This window comes from Engystomops pustulosus, chromosome 2 (assembly GCF_040894005.1).
Source record: "Engystomops pustulosus chromosome 2, aEngPut4.maternal, whole genome shotgun sequence".
Taxonomy (NCBI): Eukaryota; Metazoa; Chordata; class Amphibia; order Anura; family Leptodactylidae; genus Engystomops; species Engystomops pustulosus.
Window position 1 is genome coordinate 96,463,165 of NC_092412.1, and position 18,818 is coordinate 96,481,982.

General features: G+C 39.1%; 1 protein-coding gene across 2 annotated transcripts in view; it reads right to left on the bottom strand.

Annotated features, from left to right (window-relative positions):
• Positions 1 to 10,356: 10,356 nt before the first annotated feature.
• The window catches only part of TUBGCP3 (tubulin gamma complex component 3), a 58,439-nt gene continuing 49,977 nt past the window's right edge, over positions 10,357 to 18,818 (bottom strand). For both annotated transcript variants that reach the window (XM_072135584.1, XM_072135583.1), the window contains exons 18-22: positions 15,860 to 15,948; positions 15,625 to 15,756; positions 14,875 to 15,015; positions 11,420 to 11,536; positions 10,357 to 10,974 (exon numbers count right to left, since the gene is read on the bottom strand). In XM_072135584.1, coding sequence (XP_071991685.1) covers positions 10,816 to 10,974; positions 11,420 to 11,536; positions 14,875 to 15,015; positions 15,625 to 15,756; positions 15,860 to 15,948 — 638 coding nt within the window. In that variant the 3' untranslated portion in view covers positions 10,357 to 10,815. The remainder of the gene's footprint in view (positions 10,975 to 11,419; positions 11,537 to 14,874; positions 15,016 to 15,624; positions 15,757 to 15,859; positions 15,949 to 18,818) is intronic.

The following is an 18,818-nucleotide window of genomic DNA, read 5'->3' on the forward strand; positions in this document are numbered from 1 at the left end:
CACAAGAAAAGGCGCAAATGTGTTTTTTCATCATTTTCACTGCATTTAGATGCAAAAGATGTAGGGACGGTGAAGAAGAGATAATAAACCATAGCTTTTATTAAGAACTCTTAAAATTAAAAAATTGTGAAAAGTGTTTTAAAAATTTTATCTAAAAGAACATCAGAGTCGTATGGTCATTAATGCTTAGAGAAGGGAGAGAGAAACGCTTGCAGGGTTTAGAACCCAAAAATATACTTAAAGGAAACCTACCACTTAAAAGTGGTAGGTTTAGACACATATACATGGCACCAGCTCAGGGTGAGCAGGTGCCAGAGCATATTTTTGTTAGGGGAACAGAGCCCCTATCGCCGTTTTATAAGTTATATTAACTTATAACTCGGCGCACCGCACTTGGGCACGGCACACCATGCGCGTGCGCCGGATTCTAAAGTGCTGGAGAGCCGGTGACGTCACCGATCTCTCCGGCACACGCGCGCCTGCACAACTTAGCACGGCCTGTTTCTCTGTGCCAAGTTGTGCAGGCGCGCGTGTGCCGGAGAGCTCGGTGACGTCACCGGCTCTCCAGCACGTTAGAATCCGGCGCACGCACGGGCACGCGCATGGTGCGCCGTGCCCAAGTGCGGTGCGGCGAGTTATAAGTTAATCTAACTTATAAAACGGCGATAGGGGCTTTGTTCCCCTAACAAAAATATGCTCTGGCACCAGCTCACCCTGAGCTGGTGCCATGTATATGTGTCTAAACCTACCACTTGTAAGTGATAGGTTTCCTTTAATGCATGCAATCCCAACTGAAACCCGCATATAGAGGTTTCCGCCCTGCGGGTCAAGTTTCTCCTGTTTGTTGGGATAGTAAGGGAATAGGTCATAGTGTGTATTGTATATGTCAGCAGAGCTGTCGTGATGGCGGTGTCCATATAAATTCATTGCACATTTTAAATCTAGCCTCGTTATTTTTTCCCAAGTAGCTGCAGACAATATACACACTGTCCAGTATTGCGCTGTTTGTCCCTATTGCACTCTCCCTTAATGATTGCACACTTGCCCTGTCAATGCCAATTCTCCTGAACGTTTTATGCCTTACATTTCTAAAGACTCGTCAGGGAGACCAAATCATAGCATGACTAGCAGCTTATTAATAGAGGTCATAACCCCGAGTGAGCTTACAATCAAGATTTAAATACTCTTTAACCCGCCCATTACTCATTACGTCAGTGAAAACAGGCCAATTGAATCCAGGATCGGACGGAAGTCAAGTATCGTTACTATGGGAACCTAGCAACGCTGCAAGTCTAGATGTGTAATTGATCAAGGGTTGTCGGATTGTGATCTCCTCTGATCTGAACCCGGCTCCCAGAATACAACTATATACATTTTTTTTCTGTTTTTGCGGGACAATTAGAAAGTTAACAATTACTTATTAGTGATAAAAGGATAGATTATCTAAAAAAAATAGGGAAATGGTAGAAATCTACACCAGGATCTGGCAAAGATTTTGTTTGGGGCACCTGAATAACATAGTCGGAAGCTCTTAATAATTTCGGCATTACATGCACATGATGCACTAGGCTAAATACATAACCCCCCCCCCCCTCCACTGACTTTAGTGGAAGCGGACCAGTACATTGACCAAGTCCCACAGACTGCACACCTTGCACCTCGATAGGAGTCCTTGCATTATCCAGACATGTAGTGGAAGCACTTCCCATCTACTGCGGTGTCGGCACTATAACAATTAATGTGCTCGCGCTGCTGCTCGGCCATAGTCAGAAATTATTGAGGAGGGAAAAATTACCATCATGTTTTACAACATTCTATGCAAATGAATTGTCCAATCTATCCTTTTAAGGTTTTGTTTGTGTTTTTTAAATACAGGCACCAAATCCCCCTTACATACAAGCATCTACATATTTACAGGGGTTCAGTAGTTACATAAGATTTTAGAATGGAAGAATGATCTAATGAGATTTTTCTGACATTCTGAAATTTAATAGTTTCCGATTGGTCCTTACTTCCTGGTAGTGTCTCAACACACATGTTTATGTTATGAAAAGCCACCTCTCAAAATAACAATAATGGTAATACTAAAAATGGTTTTAATAAATCAACAAGCAATACAGCAGGAGCTACTGCTAGTCTTTTACACCAATTTAGATTTACCTACTGGGCACCATAGAATAGGGTTTTCCTTCTCTTTTCAAGAACAGTTGTTGCACTGGCTAAAAAGCTCTGTCCATCTTTGCAGCTATCTTCTTTAAAAAAAAATATTATATTCTCCTATCCAAGGGAGAAAAAGAGTTCAATATTCATTGATTCACATTTTTCAAGAAGTCAGAAATTTTGTTGCAGAAAAAAAAAAAAAAAAAAAAAATACTAACACTTGGGCAACCACAGTACAATGACCAGAAGAGACAAAAGTGTAAATCTGCTAATACTGTCTAATCATCTATTAAACATGCGATGAGAAGGTTTAGAACCATAGCTAATAACATGTGTCAGGTGGGAACTTACTTTATTTGCAGACAGCGGATATAAATAACTTACTAGAATATCTAATCTAATGTATGAACGGAACCTGTTTGAATCTCTATCAAATGTATAAATCAATAGTTATAAGTGTGAAGTCCTCAGTATTAACTCAGTGACATGTTATTTAGCATCTAGCAATCAATGTTCCATTCAATTGGAATGACATTCACTTAAAGTGCCTGGGGGAAATTTGACTAGTACATATGACACGCTATTTAGAGTTAATTATCCTTTCTTACTCACTATCCTGGAAAAGATCTTGACACATGAAATAAATATAATGTTTCTCTGGTAGAATTAGTTGCATCCCAATTATCATCCTGTCTGCTTCTTCATCCATGTAGAACTTATTCCACACCAATGCCATTTTAAATAAATGTAGCAGAAGTAAAACAAATTTGCCTGGTTATATAGCAAAACGGGGGCCCACTATACGGTATGAGCATAGCCCAACACAGCAGAAACAAAAAACGGAAAGGAATGGCTTTGTGAGTAAAAAGAATTTGTGAGTATAAAGTCTTGGACTCCCGAACATAAACTTTCCTAGTAATAATTCCAAACATTCCAATCCTTAAAAAAACATTCTCACCAGAGATTGTTTTTAATGGAAAAGCCCTTAAACTTAGAAAATAAAAAAAATCATTGGGGGGGGGGGATTTTGGGGGTGGCATTTATCATGCCTTTTAGGTTTTCACAACCAAACCACAGAGCGGCCCAGAGTGAGGTTTCAGGAGCCCTAGCATAGAATTCATCCTCTTCGTACATCTGACATACTGTATATCTGGCACAAATTGGAGGGGGGGGGGATTTGCTCCCCAGGACTTGACCTTTGGGCTAGACACGCAGTCGCATAAAATTGCACCAGCAAAGGGCAAAGGCTATTATAGCTAGTGTACTGAACAGTCTTGCATGCCCCACTCAATGCCCCTCCATGCCCACTACCTGCAGAGGTGGTATGTCCGGGCTTGTATACCAGTGTATGTTTTGATAAATTCCCCAAGAATAAGTTTGAAAACATTCTAGATCATCAGACAAACATATTAATACATCAGTCCCTAATTTACAGATGAACCCTTCTATCCTCTGGATGTTGATAATTCACTGAATTAGCTATAGGCTGCAATGATCAGCCGTAGAGTCTCTGCAAGGAAGATTTATTGTTGATCCATGTTCCCATCACAACACAATTGTTTTGAAAAAATCCCATTGTCACTGGGATAAAAATATATTTGTCTGTAGTTACAACTCGCAAAACATACCTGTTACAACTTGTGTACAAATCCAACTTAACCCCTTAACCCCTTCGCGCTCCGCGGCGGATATATCTGCCACGGAGCGCAGTGACTTAGCGCTCAGTGGCGGATATATCCGCCACGGCTCCTATGCCGGCTCGGCTCTGGATCAGAGCCGAACCGGCATCGGGAAACACGGGGTGCCGGCTGTAACTAATAGCCGGCACCCCAGTGTAACACCCGCGATCGGAGTTGTCTCCGATCGCGGGTGCTTAACCCGTTAGATGCCGCGGTCAGCGCGACCGCGGCATCTAACAAGTATCTGGGGGGTCTTTCCCCCACGATCGGCCCCCCCGAACCGTTTTCGGGGGGCGCCGATCGTTGCTATAGTAACTCTGGGGTCCGATCTGGACCCCAGAGTTACCTGCAAGAATTGCCAGTAAGATGGCGTCTGTGACGTCATCTTACTGGCAAAGTGCCAGCCTATGCAAGTGCATAGGCTGACACTGATAATACTCTGCAATACATGAGTATTGCAGAATATTATCATGAAGAAGCAATCAGAAGATTGCTTCTTCATGTCCCATGGTATAAAAGTGAAAAAGTAAAAAAAAAAGTTATTCAATAAAAAAATAAAGTCATAAATCACTAAAAATGCCCCAAACCCCCAAAACATATAAAGAGACATATAACTCAAAAAAAAAGTCTAAATCATAACACAAACCCCACATATATAGTATCACCGCGTCCGTAACAACCCGTAGAATAAAAGTAAATCATTATTGAACCCCCACGATAAACGCCGTAAAAAAAAACTGTTATAAACCCTCCAAAAATTATGATTTTTACCTTTTCAATCCCACAAAAAATGATATAAAATGCGACCAAAAAACCATATGTACTCAGACATGATACTGGTGCAAAGTACAACATGTCCCGCAAAAAACAAGCCATCAACCAGCTCCGTAGCCAAAAACGTAACAAAGTTATGCCACTTGGAAGATGGCAATACAAAAATTATAGATTTTTCCCCACATTAGGGTTTTGTTTGACAAATTTAGTAAAACGTAAGAAAATATATTCATGTCTGGTATCCCCGTAATCGTATCAACCCATAGAATAAAGATAACATGACTATTAGTCTATACGGTGAACACCAAAAAAAAAAAAGTCAAAAATCCAGTACAGAATTGATGCTTTTCTACTCCTGCCCTCAAAAAAAGTTCCTAAATCTTCAACAATAGGTGATACCAACCCCAAAATGGTAACAATGGAAAAAGCATCTCATCCCGCAAAAAAAATGCCGTCACATGGCCCCAATAACGAAAAAGCGAAAATTTTATAGCCTTCAAAAGGGGCCAATGAGGAAACTAAATTCCTGGCAGCTGCAGCGCCCTCCTTCCCTTCTGCGCCTCGCTGTGCCCCCATAAAACAAGTAACGGCCACATGTGGGGGGTCTTTGTACTCAGGAGAAATTGCAGAACAAATTGTATGGTGGGTTTTCTCTTTTTATATTTTGGAAATGTGTAAATTTTGGTGCTAAATGAACGTATAAGGGAACAATATGACCATTCTAAATTTCACCTCCATTTTGATTCAATTACTATGAAGATCTCAAGGGGTTAACAATCTTCGTAAAAGCTGTTTCTGATAGCTTGAGGGGTGCAGATTTGAAAATGGGTTGGTTATATAGGGGGTTTTGATGCTAAATATGTAAAATTTCATTCAAAACTGTATTTATCCCCAAAATAGTCAATTCTGAAAATCCGGAAAAGCGATATTCTATTTGCAAGCCGCGTGACGTCAAAATAAATTATCCAGATATTTCAGAAATTATGAAAATGTAAAGTAGACAAATGGGAAATGTTATTCAGCAACTTATTTAGCTGGTAAATCTATCTGCCTGAAAACGTGATGATTTAGAATTTCGAAAATGGCAAATTTTTCAAAAAATTCATCACATTTTCTTTTTTTTGTAAATAAACGCAAAACTTATCTGCCAAAATTTACCACTAAAATGAAGTACAACATGTGGGGAAAAAACAATCTCAGAATCGTTTTGATAAGTAACAGTGTTCAAAAGTTATAACCATATAAAGCGAAGCAAGTCAGAATCCAAAAAATCGGGCTGAGCCTTAAGCTGTAAAATGGCTGCGTCCTTAAGGGGTTAAGGACGCAGCCATTTTGTAGCTTAAGGCTCAGCCCGATTTTTTGGATTCTGACTTGCTTCGCTTTATATGGTTATAACTTTTGAACACTGTTACCTATCAAAACGATTCTGAGATTGTTTTTTCCCCACATGTTGTACTTCATTTTAGTGGTAAATTTTGGCAGATAAGTTTTGCATTTATTTACAAAAAAAAAAAAGAAAATATGATACATTATTTGAAAAATTTGCCATTTTCGAAATTCCAAATCATTGCGTTTTCAGGCAGATAGATTTACCACCTAAATAAGTTGCTGAATAACATTTCCCATTTGTCTACTTTACATTTTCATAATTTCTGAAATGTTTGGATAATTTATTTTGATGTCACACGGCTTACAAATCGAATAGTGATTTTCCGGATTTTCAGAATTGACTATTTTGGGGATAAATACTGTTTTGAATGAAATTTTACATATTTAGCATCAAAACCCCCTATATAATCTACCCATTTTCAAATCTGCACCCCTCAAGCTATCAGAAACAGCTTTTACGAAGATTGTTAACCCCTTGAGATCTTCATAGTAATGGAATCAAAATGGAGGTGAAATTTAGAATGGTCATATTGTTCCCTTATACGTTCATTTAGCACTAAAATTTACACATTTCCAAAATATAAAAAGAGAAAACCCACCATACAATTTGTTCTGCAATTTCTCCTGAGTACAAAGACCCCCCACATGTGGCTGTGACTTGTATTATGGGCGCACAGCGAGGTGCAGAAGGGAAGGAGGGCGCTGCAGCTGCCCAGATTTTAGTTTCCTCATTGGCCCCTTTTGAAGGCTATAAAATTTTCGCTTTTTCGTTATTGGGGCCATGTGACGGCATTTTTTTTGCGGGATGAGATGCTTTTTCCAGTGTTACCATTTTGGGGTTGGTATCACCTATTGTTGAAAATTTAGGAACTTTTTTTTGAGGGCAGGAGTAGTAAAGCATCAGTTCTGTACTGGATTTTTTACTTTTTTTTTTTTTTGGTGTTCACCGTATAGACTAATAATCATGTTATCTTTATTCTATGGGTTGATACGATTACAGGGATACCAGACATGAATAAATTTTCTTACGTTTTACTAAATTTGTCAAACAAAACCCTAATGTGGGGAAAAATCTATCATTTATGTATTGCCGTCTTCCAAGTGGCATAACATTGTTACTTTTTTGGCTACGGAGCTGGTTGATAGCTTGTTTTTTGCGGGACATGTTGTACTTTGCACCAGTATCATGTCTGAGTACATATGGTTTTTTGATCGCATTTTATAGCATTTTTTGTGGGATTGAAAAGGTAAAAATCATAATTTTTGGAGGGTTTATAACAGGTTTTTTTACGGCGTTTATCGTGGGGGTTCAATAATGATTTACTTTTATTCTACGGGTTGTTACGGACGCGGTGATACTATATATGTGGGGTTTGTGTTATGATTTAGACTTTTTTTTGAGTTATATGTCTCTTTATATGTTTTGGGGGTTTGGGGCATTTTTAGTGATTTATGACTATTTTTTTATTGAATAACTTTTTTTTTTTACTTTTTCACTTTTATACCATGGGATATGAACAAGCAATAATCTGATTGCTTGTTCATGATAATATTCTGCAATACTGATGTATTGCAGAGTATTATCAGTGTCAGCCTATACACTTGCATAGGCTGGCACTGTGCCAGTAAGATGACGTCACAGGCGCCATCTTACCGGCATTTCTTGCAAGTAACTCTGGGGTCCAGATCGGACCCCAGAGTCGCTATAGCAACGATCTGCGCCCCCCGAAAACGGTTCGGGGGGGGCGATCGTGGGGGAAAGACCCCCCAGATGCACCCCAGTGTAACTCCGATCGCGGGTGTTACACTGGGGTGCCGGGTATTAGTTACAGCTGGCACCCCGTGTTTCCCGATGCCGGTTTGGCTCTGATCCAGAGCCGAGCCGGCATAAGCGCCGTGGCGGATATATCCGCCACTGAGCGCTAAGTCACTGCGCTCCGTGGCGGATATATCCGCCACGGAGCGTGAAGGGGTTAAAGGGGAATTCCCATCTGGGCATTTACATTTAATTCAATACATTTGCCATATGTAAACATTTCTTCAATTGGATGTTATTAAAAAGATTAGATAATTTCTCATAAAATGTTGTCCCTTAGAAACGAGATCGCTGCCAAAATGTGAGGTGGAAGCGGTGGTCAGACATGCGCTATTAAGTCCTGTCAGAACCACTTGGCTTCAGCAATCATTACCGGAGGACGTCTGTGGGACCTGCAGTAACTCCCAGACATTGCATATACAAAAATCTTTTGTTTCTTTGTGCAATCCATCCAGCAGAGGTGGTAGTATCCAAGAACACAGTCTTGTTTCTAAGGGACAATATGACTACATTTATGAGAATTGTTTTTAATAACATCTAATTGAAGAAATGTTATAATATTATATATATATGAAACTGAATGTGAATGCCCAGACGAGAATACCCCTTTAAGAACAAACCTACAGATCTTGTATGTAACTCGCTTGTATTAACATTTCTAAACTACGTGTTAACCATAAGAAAAAAGTGAATCAAACTGTTTATAGTAGTTTTTTCACCAGGCACAATATTTATCCTTTAGAAGCATTAGAACCAGAGGAAAAGACATCAAAATATTACTAAAAATGTGAACATTGCAAACCACAGTACAAATAATACCAGCACACCATACTGTGTAACCATAATGTCATCATAAACTGTAAGAAACTGTAATCTGATGTAATACACTGGAACAAACATTTAAAAAAACTGCTTTTTTATTGTGTTTTTTTGTGACATAGTAAAACATGGATTTAAATGATACGTGATTTCCATATTACAAAGAACTAAAACGGTAATATATAAATAATTACAGTGGAAAAATATACAAAGTTAAAATAGGTTGACCCTCAGCGATGACAAAGCTGTTCATTTACATACTACAGAAGACGATACATCATGTTACATTTATTTTATTTATATATAAAACTAAGATAAGCAAGAAGTAAACATGGATGTGTCATGCACTCTGCAGCACTAATAGGACACAATCAGAGTTATGGGAGGCTGCATTACTCCCATGTATCACGCAATGCTGTTCCTTCCCTCCTTCCTCTCTATATGCCACATTAACACATTCATTTCAATGGACCCAAACACATGAATGTGTTTAGCAATGATCTGTAGGGAGAATTCTGAAAACTCAGAGCAGATTCCTACCTGTGTCTGTGGCTCTACCCTCCAATAGAAGTCTATGTATGGCATCACTATTTTTCATCTTCCCAAATGTCATCCATGTGCTGTCCTTATTTGTCCATAAGTTGCTATATAAAACAATTATGTGACTCTTCAAGGGGTAAGATAAGCTATCGACATAATTTACCAGCCTTTTGTCTTTTTTTGTCTACATTTTTGTGTAAGTAGCCTAAGGCTGCAGGCTAGACCAACATACTGTGGCAACCTAATCAATAGACATATAGGTGTCCTCCAGCCTGGCAATGCTACCGGTGTAAGCCACATTCAGTGGCTTCGACATCTACAGCAACACAACCTTTAGCAGAAATAATATTTTCTGTTTATGCCCTGAGATACACTTGAAACAAACATAATTGACTTAGTAGCCAGTAAACAAAAAATTAAAGGGGTTGTCCACTTTCAGCAAATAATTGATATTGTTTGTGTAAAGAAAAGTTATATAATGTACAATATACTTTCTGTATCAATTCGTGACGATTTTCTAGATCTCAGCTATATAAATCTTTTACGCTACTTTCCAGTGGAAAGAAACCTGTCCATGGCCTGTGATGGACAGGCAGGTGCACAAGCCGTTATCATCATAGAGAGTAATCAGAGTCGTGTGATAATAACAGCTTGTGCTCCTCTGTGTATCACAGACATGGACATTTTTATCTAGTAAACATAGAAGCTTTATTAGCATTATTTGCTGAAAGTGGACATCGCCTTTAATGGTAATCTTCGTTTACTTAAAGGGGGTCCCTCTCTTGCCTTATTAACAGTATAGGAGATAAATATGTGATTGCTTAGGGGGGAGGAAGAGCGGTCCTGTCAGTCACAACAATGAAGATTCTTGGTTCTTCATCATAAACGGAGCAGTGGTCACACATTTCTGCTGCCACTCAATGGAAAGATAATGGAGTGCTGCCATCTTAGGTTTTCCATAGAGTTGTAAGGAGCATTAGATGAGGTATAGGACTACTGCTGAATTAAAGTGGGCCAACAGGGAGACTGCTTCTCATTGTAAGTGATGTTTGTGGGATATCCCTTTAACTATAAACCTCAAGCAGCAGGTTTCTTTTTTTTAAAGAAATTGCAATATAGTATGAAGATGCCTCCTCCCGTCTTCCCATGAAAAATATTTGGACACAAAATTAAAAAAAAAAAAAAATTAACATATATACAACACTAAATATACAGTGTGAACCAGTTGGTTCAAAAATTGACAGCAAAGTATTAAAAAATTCTTTCAGTGTGTTGAATACAAACAAGAAAACCCTACAGTCAATAAATAGAAGCAAAACACTGCACATTGTCTGGTTTGCTTGTGTTTATTACAGGGCCAAGAACAAGCATCTGGTGGTTGTGTGATCACCGTGTAGTGCGCCGACATGTACAGAAGTTGTAATACACAACTTGATGGGTGCAGAGTCATTTTGTAGTCTCTATTGCAGTCCATTTTCATTCTTGAGTAAGATAAGCATTCATTCATAGCAAAAACCACCTCTGGATTATATAGATGTATTGCATCTACTGAACAGGCTCAGCCATTCATACACTGCAGGATATACCTCGCCTCTGCCAGCGGAAGGTCCACAACACAAAGGACGAGAGATCATTCTCTTAGACGTGTAAGCTACGTCTACCTCTTGTCCCCAGGGACATACGAAGCCTTGGTTCTCTTGCTTTGTAATGTTCATTGAAGTCCAATCGAAAGCTTAAAAATCTCAAGTTTTCATCGGTACTTGTTGTCAGCAAAACTAGAAACTGCTGAACAATACCCTAAGAGGGGAAAAGATAAAAGCAAAAATAGTAAACTTAATAACTAAAATGACATAACACATTTTCCTTAAAGGGAATGTATCACCAGTTTGTTTTTCCTACCATCTCGCCTCCTCTTTTTTTGTAGCATTAATGTATTTAATGTTGGCCTCATGAAAATACACTCCAATAGACTAGAGATGACTTACTGAGCCCTATGATGGAGCTTTATTTTAGGCATTCTCTGTACAGGAAGTTCTGTAGATAAGATGTGACATCATCTGCCAGTGAAGGCAATTCTAGTGTTATTCTGGTCTGTGATGTCCAGTGTTAGCCTGTTATTTGGCATAGTGGCCAGAGTGAAAGGCAGGATTTTCATATAACTTTTTAAATATAGAACGCAACATAAAAAACACAATAATTGAGAATAAATTTGGTTTATAAAATAAGACATTTTGCTACTTACCTGATAGAAATGAGTCAGAATTCGCAGTTGTGAACGCATTTTTGGTATGGATTCTTGGAATTCTGAAACCCTTTTGTTCTCTTCCTCTTCTTCCTCAGCTGTAACACCCCACTCTCCCTATAATAATAAGTTCATAAAACAAGTTATTTGGTGGAATGTTAGCAGAAACGTTAACTGCTTGTACATTACTATAAAGCTGTATACAAACATGTAAAAGGGGTCTCTCAGGATTGAAATAAAATTCGTCTTTCAGTCCCTTCTGGCTAAATCTTCCACACACCTCCAAATGTGGCTTTTCTTTTCAAAACCCGGTGCCACTCTGCTTATCTACACAAACTCACTGATTCCGCCAAGACTGCTACGTGGCTGGGAAACGACATATTAAGTAACAGAATGGCTGTAAAGAAGCACTCACACTATAGTGTTAATAAATTATTACCGTATATATACTCAAGTATAAGCCGGGTTTTTCAGCACAATTTTTGTGCTGAAAATTCCCCACTCTGCTTATACTCGGGTATATAAAAATTAAAAAACTCAATACTCCGATTCCATCTTCATGTCCGCGGCAGCTCCGTCTGCAGCGCCTCTTCTCCTTCAGGTCGGCACTAGGACCTCGACGTCTCCGTACGCACGGCCCGGGTGGCATACAACGGTCCTAGAGCCGACCTGAAGGAGAAGAGGCGCTGCAGACGGAGCTGCCGTGGACCCGCCGCAGACATGAAGATGGTAGGGGAGCTGCCGTTAGAATGGTGAGTATCTTATTTTTAAGGGCTGGCAGGCTGTATACAACAGGGGGGCTGGCAGGCTGTATACAACAGGGGGGCTGGCAGGCTGTATACAACAGGGGGGCTGGCAGGCTGTATACAACAGGGGGGCTGGCAGGCTGTATACAACAGGGGGGCTGGCAGGCTGTATACAACAGGGGGGCTGGCAGGATGTGTACTACAGGGGGCTGGCAGGATGTGTACTACAGGGGACTGGAAGGCTGTAAACAACGGCGGACTGGCAGGCTGTATACAACGGGGGGCTGTGACCAATGCATTTCCCACCCTCGGCTTATACTCGAGTCAATAGGTTTTTCAAGTTTTTTGTGTTAAAATTAGGGGTCTCGGCTTATACTCTGGTTGGCTTATACTCGAGTACATTCGGAAAGTGTTGTAAAAATAGTTGAAAATAAAATAGGCTGACTGTTAGGCTGCATTCACATGAACATATGAAAAATATGGTTTGCATACGACCCAATTTCATGGACAATATGGCCATCCATTTACATGGCCGTATTGCACACTGTACCGCCAGCGAGCCGTAAAAGAATATACAGCATGTCCTATTTTCTCGTGCATTTCCGATCTACACTCACTGGCCACTTTATTAGGTACACCATGCTAGTAATGGGTTGGACCCCCTTTTGCCTTCAGAACTGCCTCAATTCTTCGTGGCATAGATTCAACAAGGTGCTGGAAGCATTCCTCAGAGATTTTGGTCCATATTGACATGATGGCATCACACAGTTGCCGCAGATTTGTCGGCTGCACATCCATGATGCGAATCTCCCGTTCCACCACATCCCAAAGATGCTCTATTGGATTGAGATCTGGTGACTGTGGAGGCCATTTGAGTACAGTGAACTCATTGTCATGTTCAAGAAACCAGTCTGAGATGATTCCAGCTTTATGACATGGCGCATTATCCTGCTGAAAGTAGCCATCAGATGTTGGGTACATTGTGGTCATAAAGGGATGGACATGGTCAGCAACAATGCTCAGGTAAGCTGTGGCGTTGCAACGATGATCAATTGGTACCAAGGGGCCCAAAGAGTGCCAAGAAAACATTCCCCACACCATGACACCACCACCACCAGCCTGAACCGTTGATACAAGGCAGGATGGATCCATGCTTTCATGTTGTTGACGCCAAATTCTGACCCTACCATCCGAATGTTGCAGCAGAAATCGAGACTCATCAGACCAGGCAACGTTTTTCCAATCTTCTACTGTCCAATTTCGATGAGCTTGTGCAAATTGTAGCCTCAGTTTCCTGTTCTTAGCTGAAAGGAGTGGCACCCGGTGTGGTCTTCTGCTGCTGTAGCCCATCTGCCTCAAAGTTCAACGTACTGTGCGTTCAGAGATGCTCTTCTGCCTACCATGGTTGTAACGGGTGGCGGTTTGAGTCACTGTTGCCTTTCTATCAGCTCGAACCAGTCTGCCCATTCTCCTCTGACTTCTGCCATCAACAAGGCATTTCCCCCCACAGAACTGCCGCTCACTGGATGTTTTTTCTTTTTCGGACCATTCTCTGTAAACCCTAGAGATGGTTGTGCGTGAAAATCCCAGTAGATGAGCAGTTTCTGAAATACTCAGACCAGCCCTTCTGGCACCAACAACCATGCCACGTTCAAAGGCACTCAAATCACCTTTCTTCCCCATACTGATGCTCGGTTTGAACTGCAGGAGATTGTCTTGACCATGTCTACATGCCTAAATGCACTGAGTTGCCGCCATGTGATTGGCTGATTAGAAATTAAGTGTTAACGAGCAGTTGGACAGGTGTACCTAATAAAGTGGCCGGTGAGTGTATATGCCCCATAGAAGTCTATGGGAACATATAAAATAGAGGTTGCATATGTGCTGCACCGTATGCTGCTGTATATACATGCAGTACCCAGAACAAGTGGGAGGAGCATTCTGTCAGTCAGCCAATAGTCAAACATCCATCATTTGCCAGCCCACCGTAATTTATACGGAATGGGTATGGTGACATACAGATGAAAATTTACGGGTATATAATAATTGATATAGTACGGAAATACAGGAAAGGAGAAATCACACGTTCGTGTGAATGCAGCCTTAGATTTAGCAGCCTGATAGATCAATCTTGTTGGGAGGAGTGAGCTTTAATCATACACTGGCACACAATGAGCACAAGTGTATGATAAATCTCCTCTCAGAGACTTTACTAAATAGAAACTCCCAGAAAGAGCAAAGCTTCGGTCTAAAGAAAATCTAGAAATCATATTCAATGAAGAATCTAAGGTATGTCAACATTAAGCTATTTGGAGAAGATTTTCAAAGTGTTTGTTCACCTTAAAATGTTCCATATGGAATTCTAGACAGAAAGGGGGTATGCGGGTGAGGGTGTGCGCTTTGATTACGCTTAGAAAAGGAATCAAACCGCACAGGAGCGTGTCACGGCCCAATCACATTCACGTTTTTATTTAAACAAGACACCGGGTGCTGGTTACCAATCACATGTGTTTTATGTAAGACAACGGGTGCAGGTTATCAATCGCCTATGTGTTCTGATTCGGTATCTAAATGGTATCAAAAATGTACGTGTGACCGCACCCTTGGCCTTCTGTGATAGGGCTGATCATGGGCACCTGAGGAGGTTTCAGCTGTGATTCTTTATATAGAAGATGCATTTAGATCGAGAATTATACTGACAAATTTTACCTCAGACTCCCTTTGTTTTTTCCTTTCCTCAAACTGCAATCTTCTCTGTAACTCCTCAAGAGCCGCCCTGTACATTGCTTCCTCCGCATTCTGGAACTCAATTATCTGGTCAAATACAGCACGAAGCTGGTTTAGCAGCGTCTGAGAAAAAACCAATATATATTAATGGTATAGCACAATGAATACAAATTATCTTTCTTTTTTGTTGTGAACAATGCTTCATTTATTATAGGGTAACACACACAATATAATAATTATATATTCACATATACATATACAGTACAGACACACCTTCTCTTTCAAAGACTTTTCTATATTTTCAGGACTATAAAAATTGTAGATATAAATGGGGTTAGGACCATCAATTGTAAGGCAAGAAATCCCACTTATTAAACCTGACAGGACGACCTGTGATGTGAAAAACTCTTCAGGTGACTACCTCTTGAAGCTCATCAAGAGAATACCAAGAGTGTGCAAAGCAGTAATCAAAGCTAAAAAGATGGCTACTTTGAAGAATCTAGAATATAAGACATATTTTCAGTTGTTTCACACTTTTTTGTTAAGAATATAATTTCACATCTGTTAATTCATAGTTTTGATGCCTTCAGTGTGATCTACAATTTTTATAGTCATGAAAATACAGAAAACTCTTTCAATGAGAAGGTGTGTCCAATCTTTTGGTCTGTACTGTATATATAAATATATTTTTTTTATTTAAAAAAAAAACAAAAAAAAAAAAAAACACCTTACCCTCGATTCACTATCTAGAAGACAACGAGAGATTATGGTATCTAAGAACACCTCATGAGCAGCAATAATGTGATCCAAGTCCTGGGCTTGTTGAACTTTATTCCACATCTCATCCCAAGAACATTCCAGAACCTAAGAAATCAGGAGAAGCAACCATTTATTAAGATTAAAAAAACTAAGGAAACAAATAATACAAGGTAATCGATGCCTGAAGTAAAAATAATCAATCCTGTACCTCAAATGTGATGTAATACTGCATCTGATGAATGAAATGAACCATTTCTGAAGCCAGGACGTGACACTGATGAAGCACCCCTGAGATCTCTGTAATGTAAATGAATAGTATAAATATGAAATATGAGAAACAGTACATATCTTAAGATTTTTCTAGACAGCACTATGTTATTATACCTTTAAAGGAAATCAAAATCAAGCAAGATAAACCAGGAACAATTACTGATCGATCCAGGAACTGTGACTGTGGTAAATCTTCTTATATTTGTTATCCATGTCCTTCTTCCTTGTAAAATTAACTTTTAAAATTATACTTATGAGCCAGAAGGGCTGTGGTGGTGTTACCAATGTCCCTCTATTCTGTAGCTTCACGGACTGTTACATTGTGCATTGTGTGATCAATTTTCCTCTGCTGCAGCCAGACCAGTAAAATTATGTAGAGGGAGGGAGGTGCTGATGCACAGTGTGATAGCCTGTGAATCTGCAGCATGGTGGGGCTCTGGTATCGCCCCTCAGAGCACTTCTCACTCATTAGCATTATTATAAAAGTTGACTATAGAAAGAAGCCTTAGATAACAAATATAAGAAGATTACCAGTGTCACGGTGCCTGGATCTATAAGCAAGAGTCCCTAGTTTATCCATACTTGATATTTTGATGGTAGATTTCATTTAACAAAACCTATAAACACAATGAACAAGTGAGCAATTTGTCACTGAAGTACAGGCAGTCCCCAGGTTATGTAAAAGGTAAGTTCTTTAGGTTTGTATTCAAGTTGAATTTGTAAGCAAATTGTATAAATGTTGCTCCAGACAATTTTTTTTCCTACTGCCCCAGTCACAATTGGATTTTCAATTTTTTTTTCTGTAATGGGATCAAGGATCATCAATAAAACTTCATTACATACATCTTACAGCTGATCACTGCATTTCACTAGATAAAAGGCAATTTATGTGGATGTAAGCAAAACTACTTTCAGCTAAAAGAAGGGAGTCTGTTAGTTAATAGAGCTCTATAGGTGTCACTAGCTGTACATGTGCAAATGTGGTGACAGGTAAATGGAAAAACAGTTTATTGAATAACGAAAAGAATACAAAAATAGAATGTCCTAAGACACGAAAGGTTTACTGTTTAACAATTTTTTATTTAATGATCTGTGAAAAGTATGCATCTCTATATCAATATCTATATAAATCACTCTTTTGGTGTGTGTGTGGAAGAAATTTGGCTAACTGTATTACACTTTCAGTTAGCAAACTTTGGGTGGCAAATCTGCTATGAGTATTTTCTATGAGAACCCAACTTTACAGACATCAATTTATGAAACGGTAACAAATTGACATTCAGAACAAAAAAAGAAATAGGATAAAAAAAAAAATCCACAGGGTCATAGCGAATTCAGGAGCGGTGTACCAATTATAGTACATTTGTGACATTACTGTAATAAAAGCTCCAGCTTTTCCTTGTGCCCAGTATATAAAATATGAGTAATATTACTAACTGGGGTTTTAATCTGGCCGACGTTGCTTTGTAAATCAAATACAGGCCGTCCCCTACTTAAGAACACCCCTTACAGACGATCCCTAATTACAAACAGCCCTCTGGATGTTGGTAATTTACTCTACTTTAGCCTCAGGCTTCAATGATCAGCTGTAACAGTTATCACAGGTGTCTGTAATTTAGATTGTTAATCCTGGTTGTTATGACAACCCAAAAGTTAACCCCTTTGTGTCTGCCATTTTAGGGCCTTAGGACCAGGCCTGATTTTGAAAATTTGCCCTGTGTCATTATAGAAGTTTATAACTTTGTAACGATTTAACATATCCAAGGGATTTTGAGATTGAAGTACAATGTGTGACGAGAAAACAAAGTAAGAGAAACATTTTGACATCTTTTGTTTTTAGTTATGAAAAAATTTGAAATTTGGCAACGATTTCTAAAAATGATTCATGTTCAAAATTTTCTGCTTTTCAGGCAGATAGTCCTAGCACCCAAGTAACGTTATAACTAACATTTCCCAAATGTCTGCTTTATATTGGCATAGGGTTTTATGCATCCTCTTCTCTTTTCTAGGTTGTTAGGAGGTTCTGAATTTTGGGTGCAATTTTTCTCATTTTTACGAAAATCGGCAAAACCCTTATTTAGAGGCACCTGCTCCTTTTTAAGTGACCTTCAGAGGCCTAAATAGCAGTAAAACCCCATAAATCACGCCATTTAAGAAACTAAACGCGTCAATGTGTGCAAAATCAAGAAGTGTGTTAACCTTTTAGATATTTCACTGGGGTTAAAACAAAATGGAGGTGTAATTTACAAGCTGTAATATCTTTTAGACAATGTATTCATTTTGGATAAAAAAAAATTAAAAACCGCCAGAAAGTATTAAATGCCGAAAAACTCCAAAGTGTGATACCCAATTCCTCCAGAGTTTGAAGATGCCCCATATGTGTTGGTGACGGCCGGGCATAGAAGAGAAGGAGGCGCCATTCACAGAGGATCTTCACATTTTACAGGCTATAAAATGTTTATTGTTTTGCAATTTATTATATTTTTGTGGATGAGATCCACTTTTCAGGTACAGCATTTACAAGGGGTTCAATAGATAATAATCAGATTTTATAAACTCTTTCTTGGTGGTGGTTAAAAAAAAAAAAAAAAAATCATTCACTCTTGATTATGGTTTTTAGCATTTTTTTTTCCGGACGTCCACTGTACCATAAAAATATTGTATTATCTTTATTCTATGGGTCATCACGATTATGGCGATACCCCATTTATATGGCTTTTTTATGGTCAACTTGTTTTTACATCACCATGTAACAATGAGCAGAACATTTATTTTTTTTGTTTACAGAGCTGTTTTAGAGCTTATTTTTTTTGCGGGACAAGCTGTACTTTTGCTTGGTATTATGTTGGGGTAAATGTTACTTTTTGATCACTTTTTATGAGGTCAGATGTGAAATT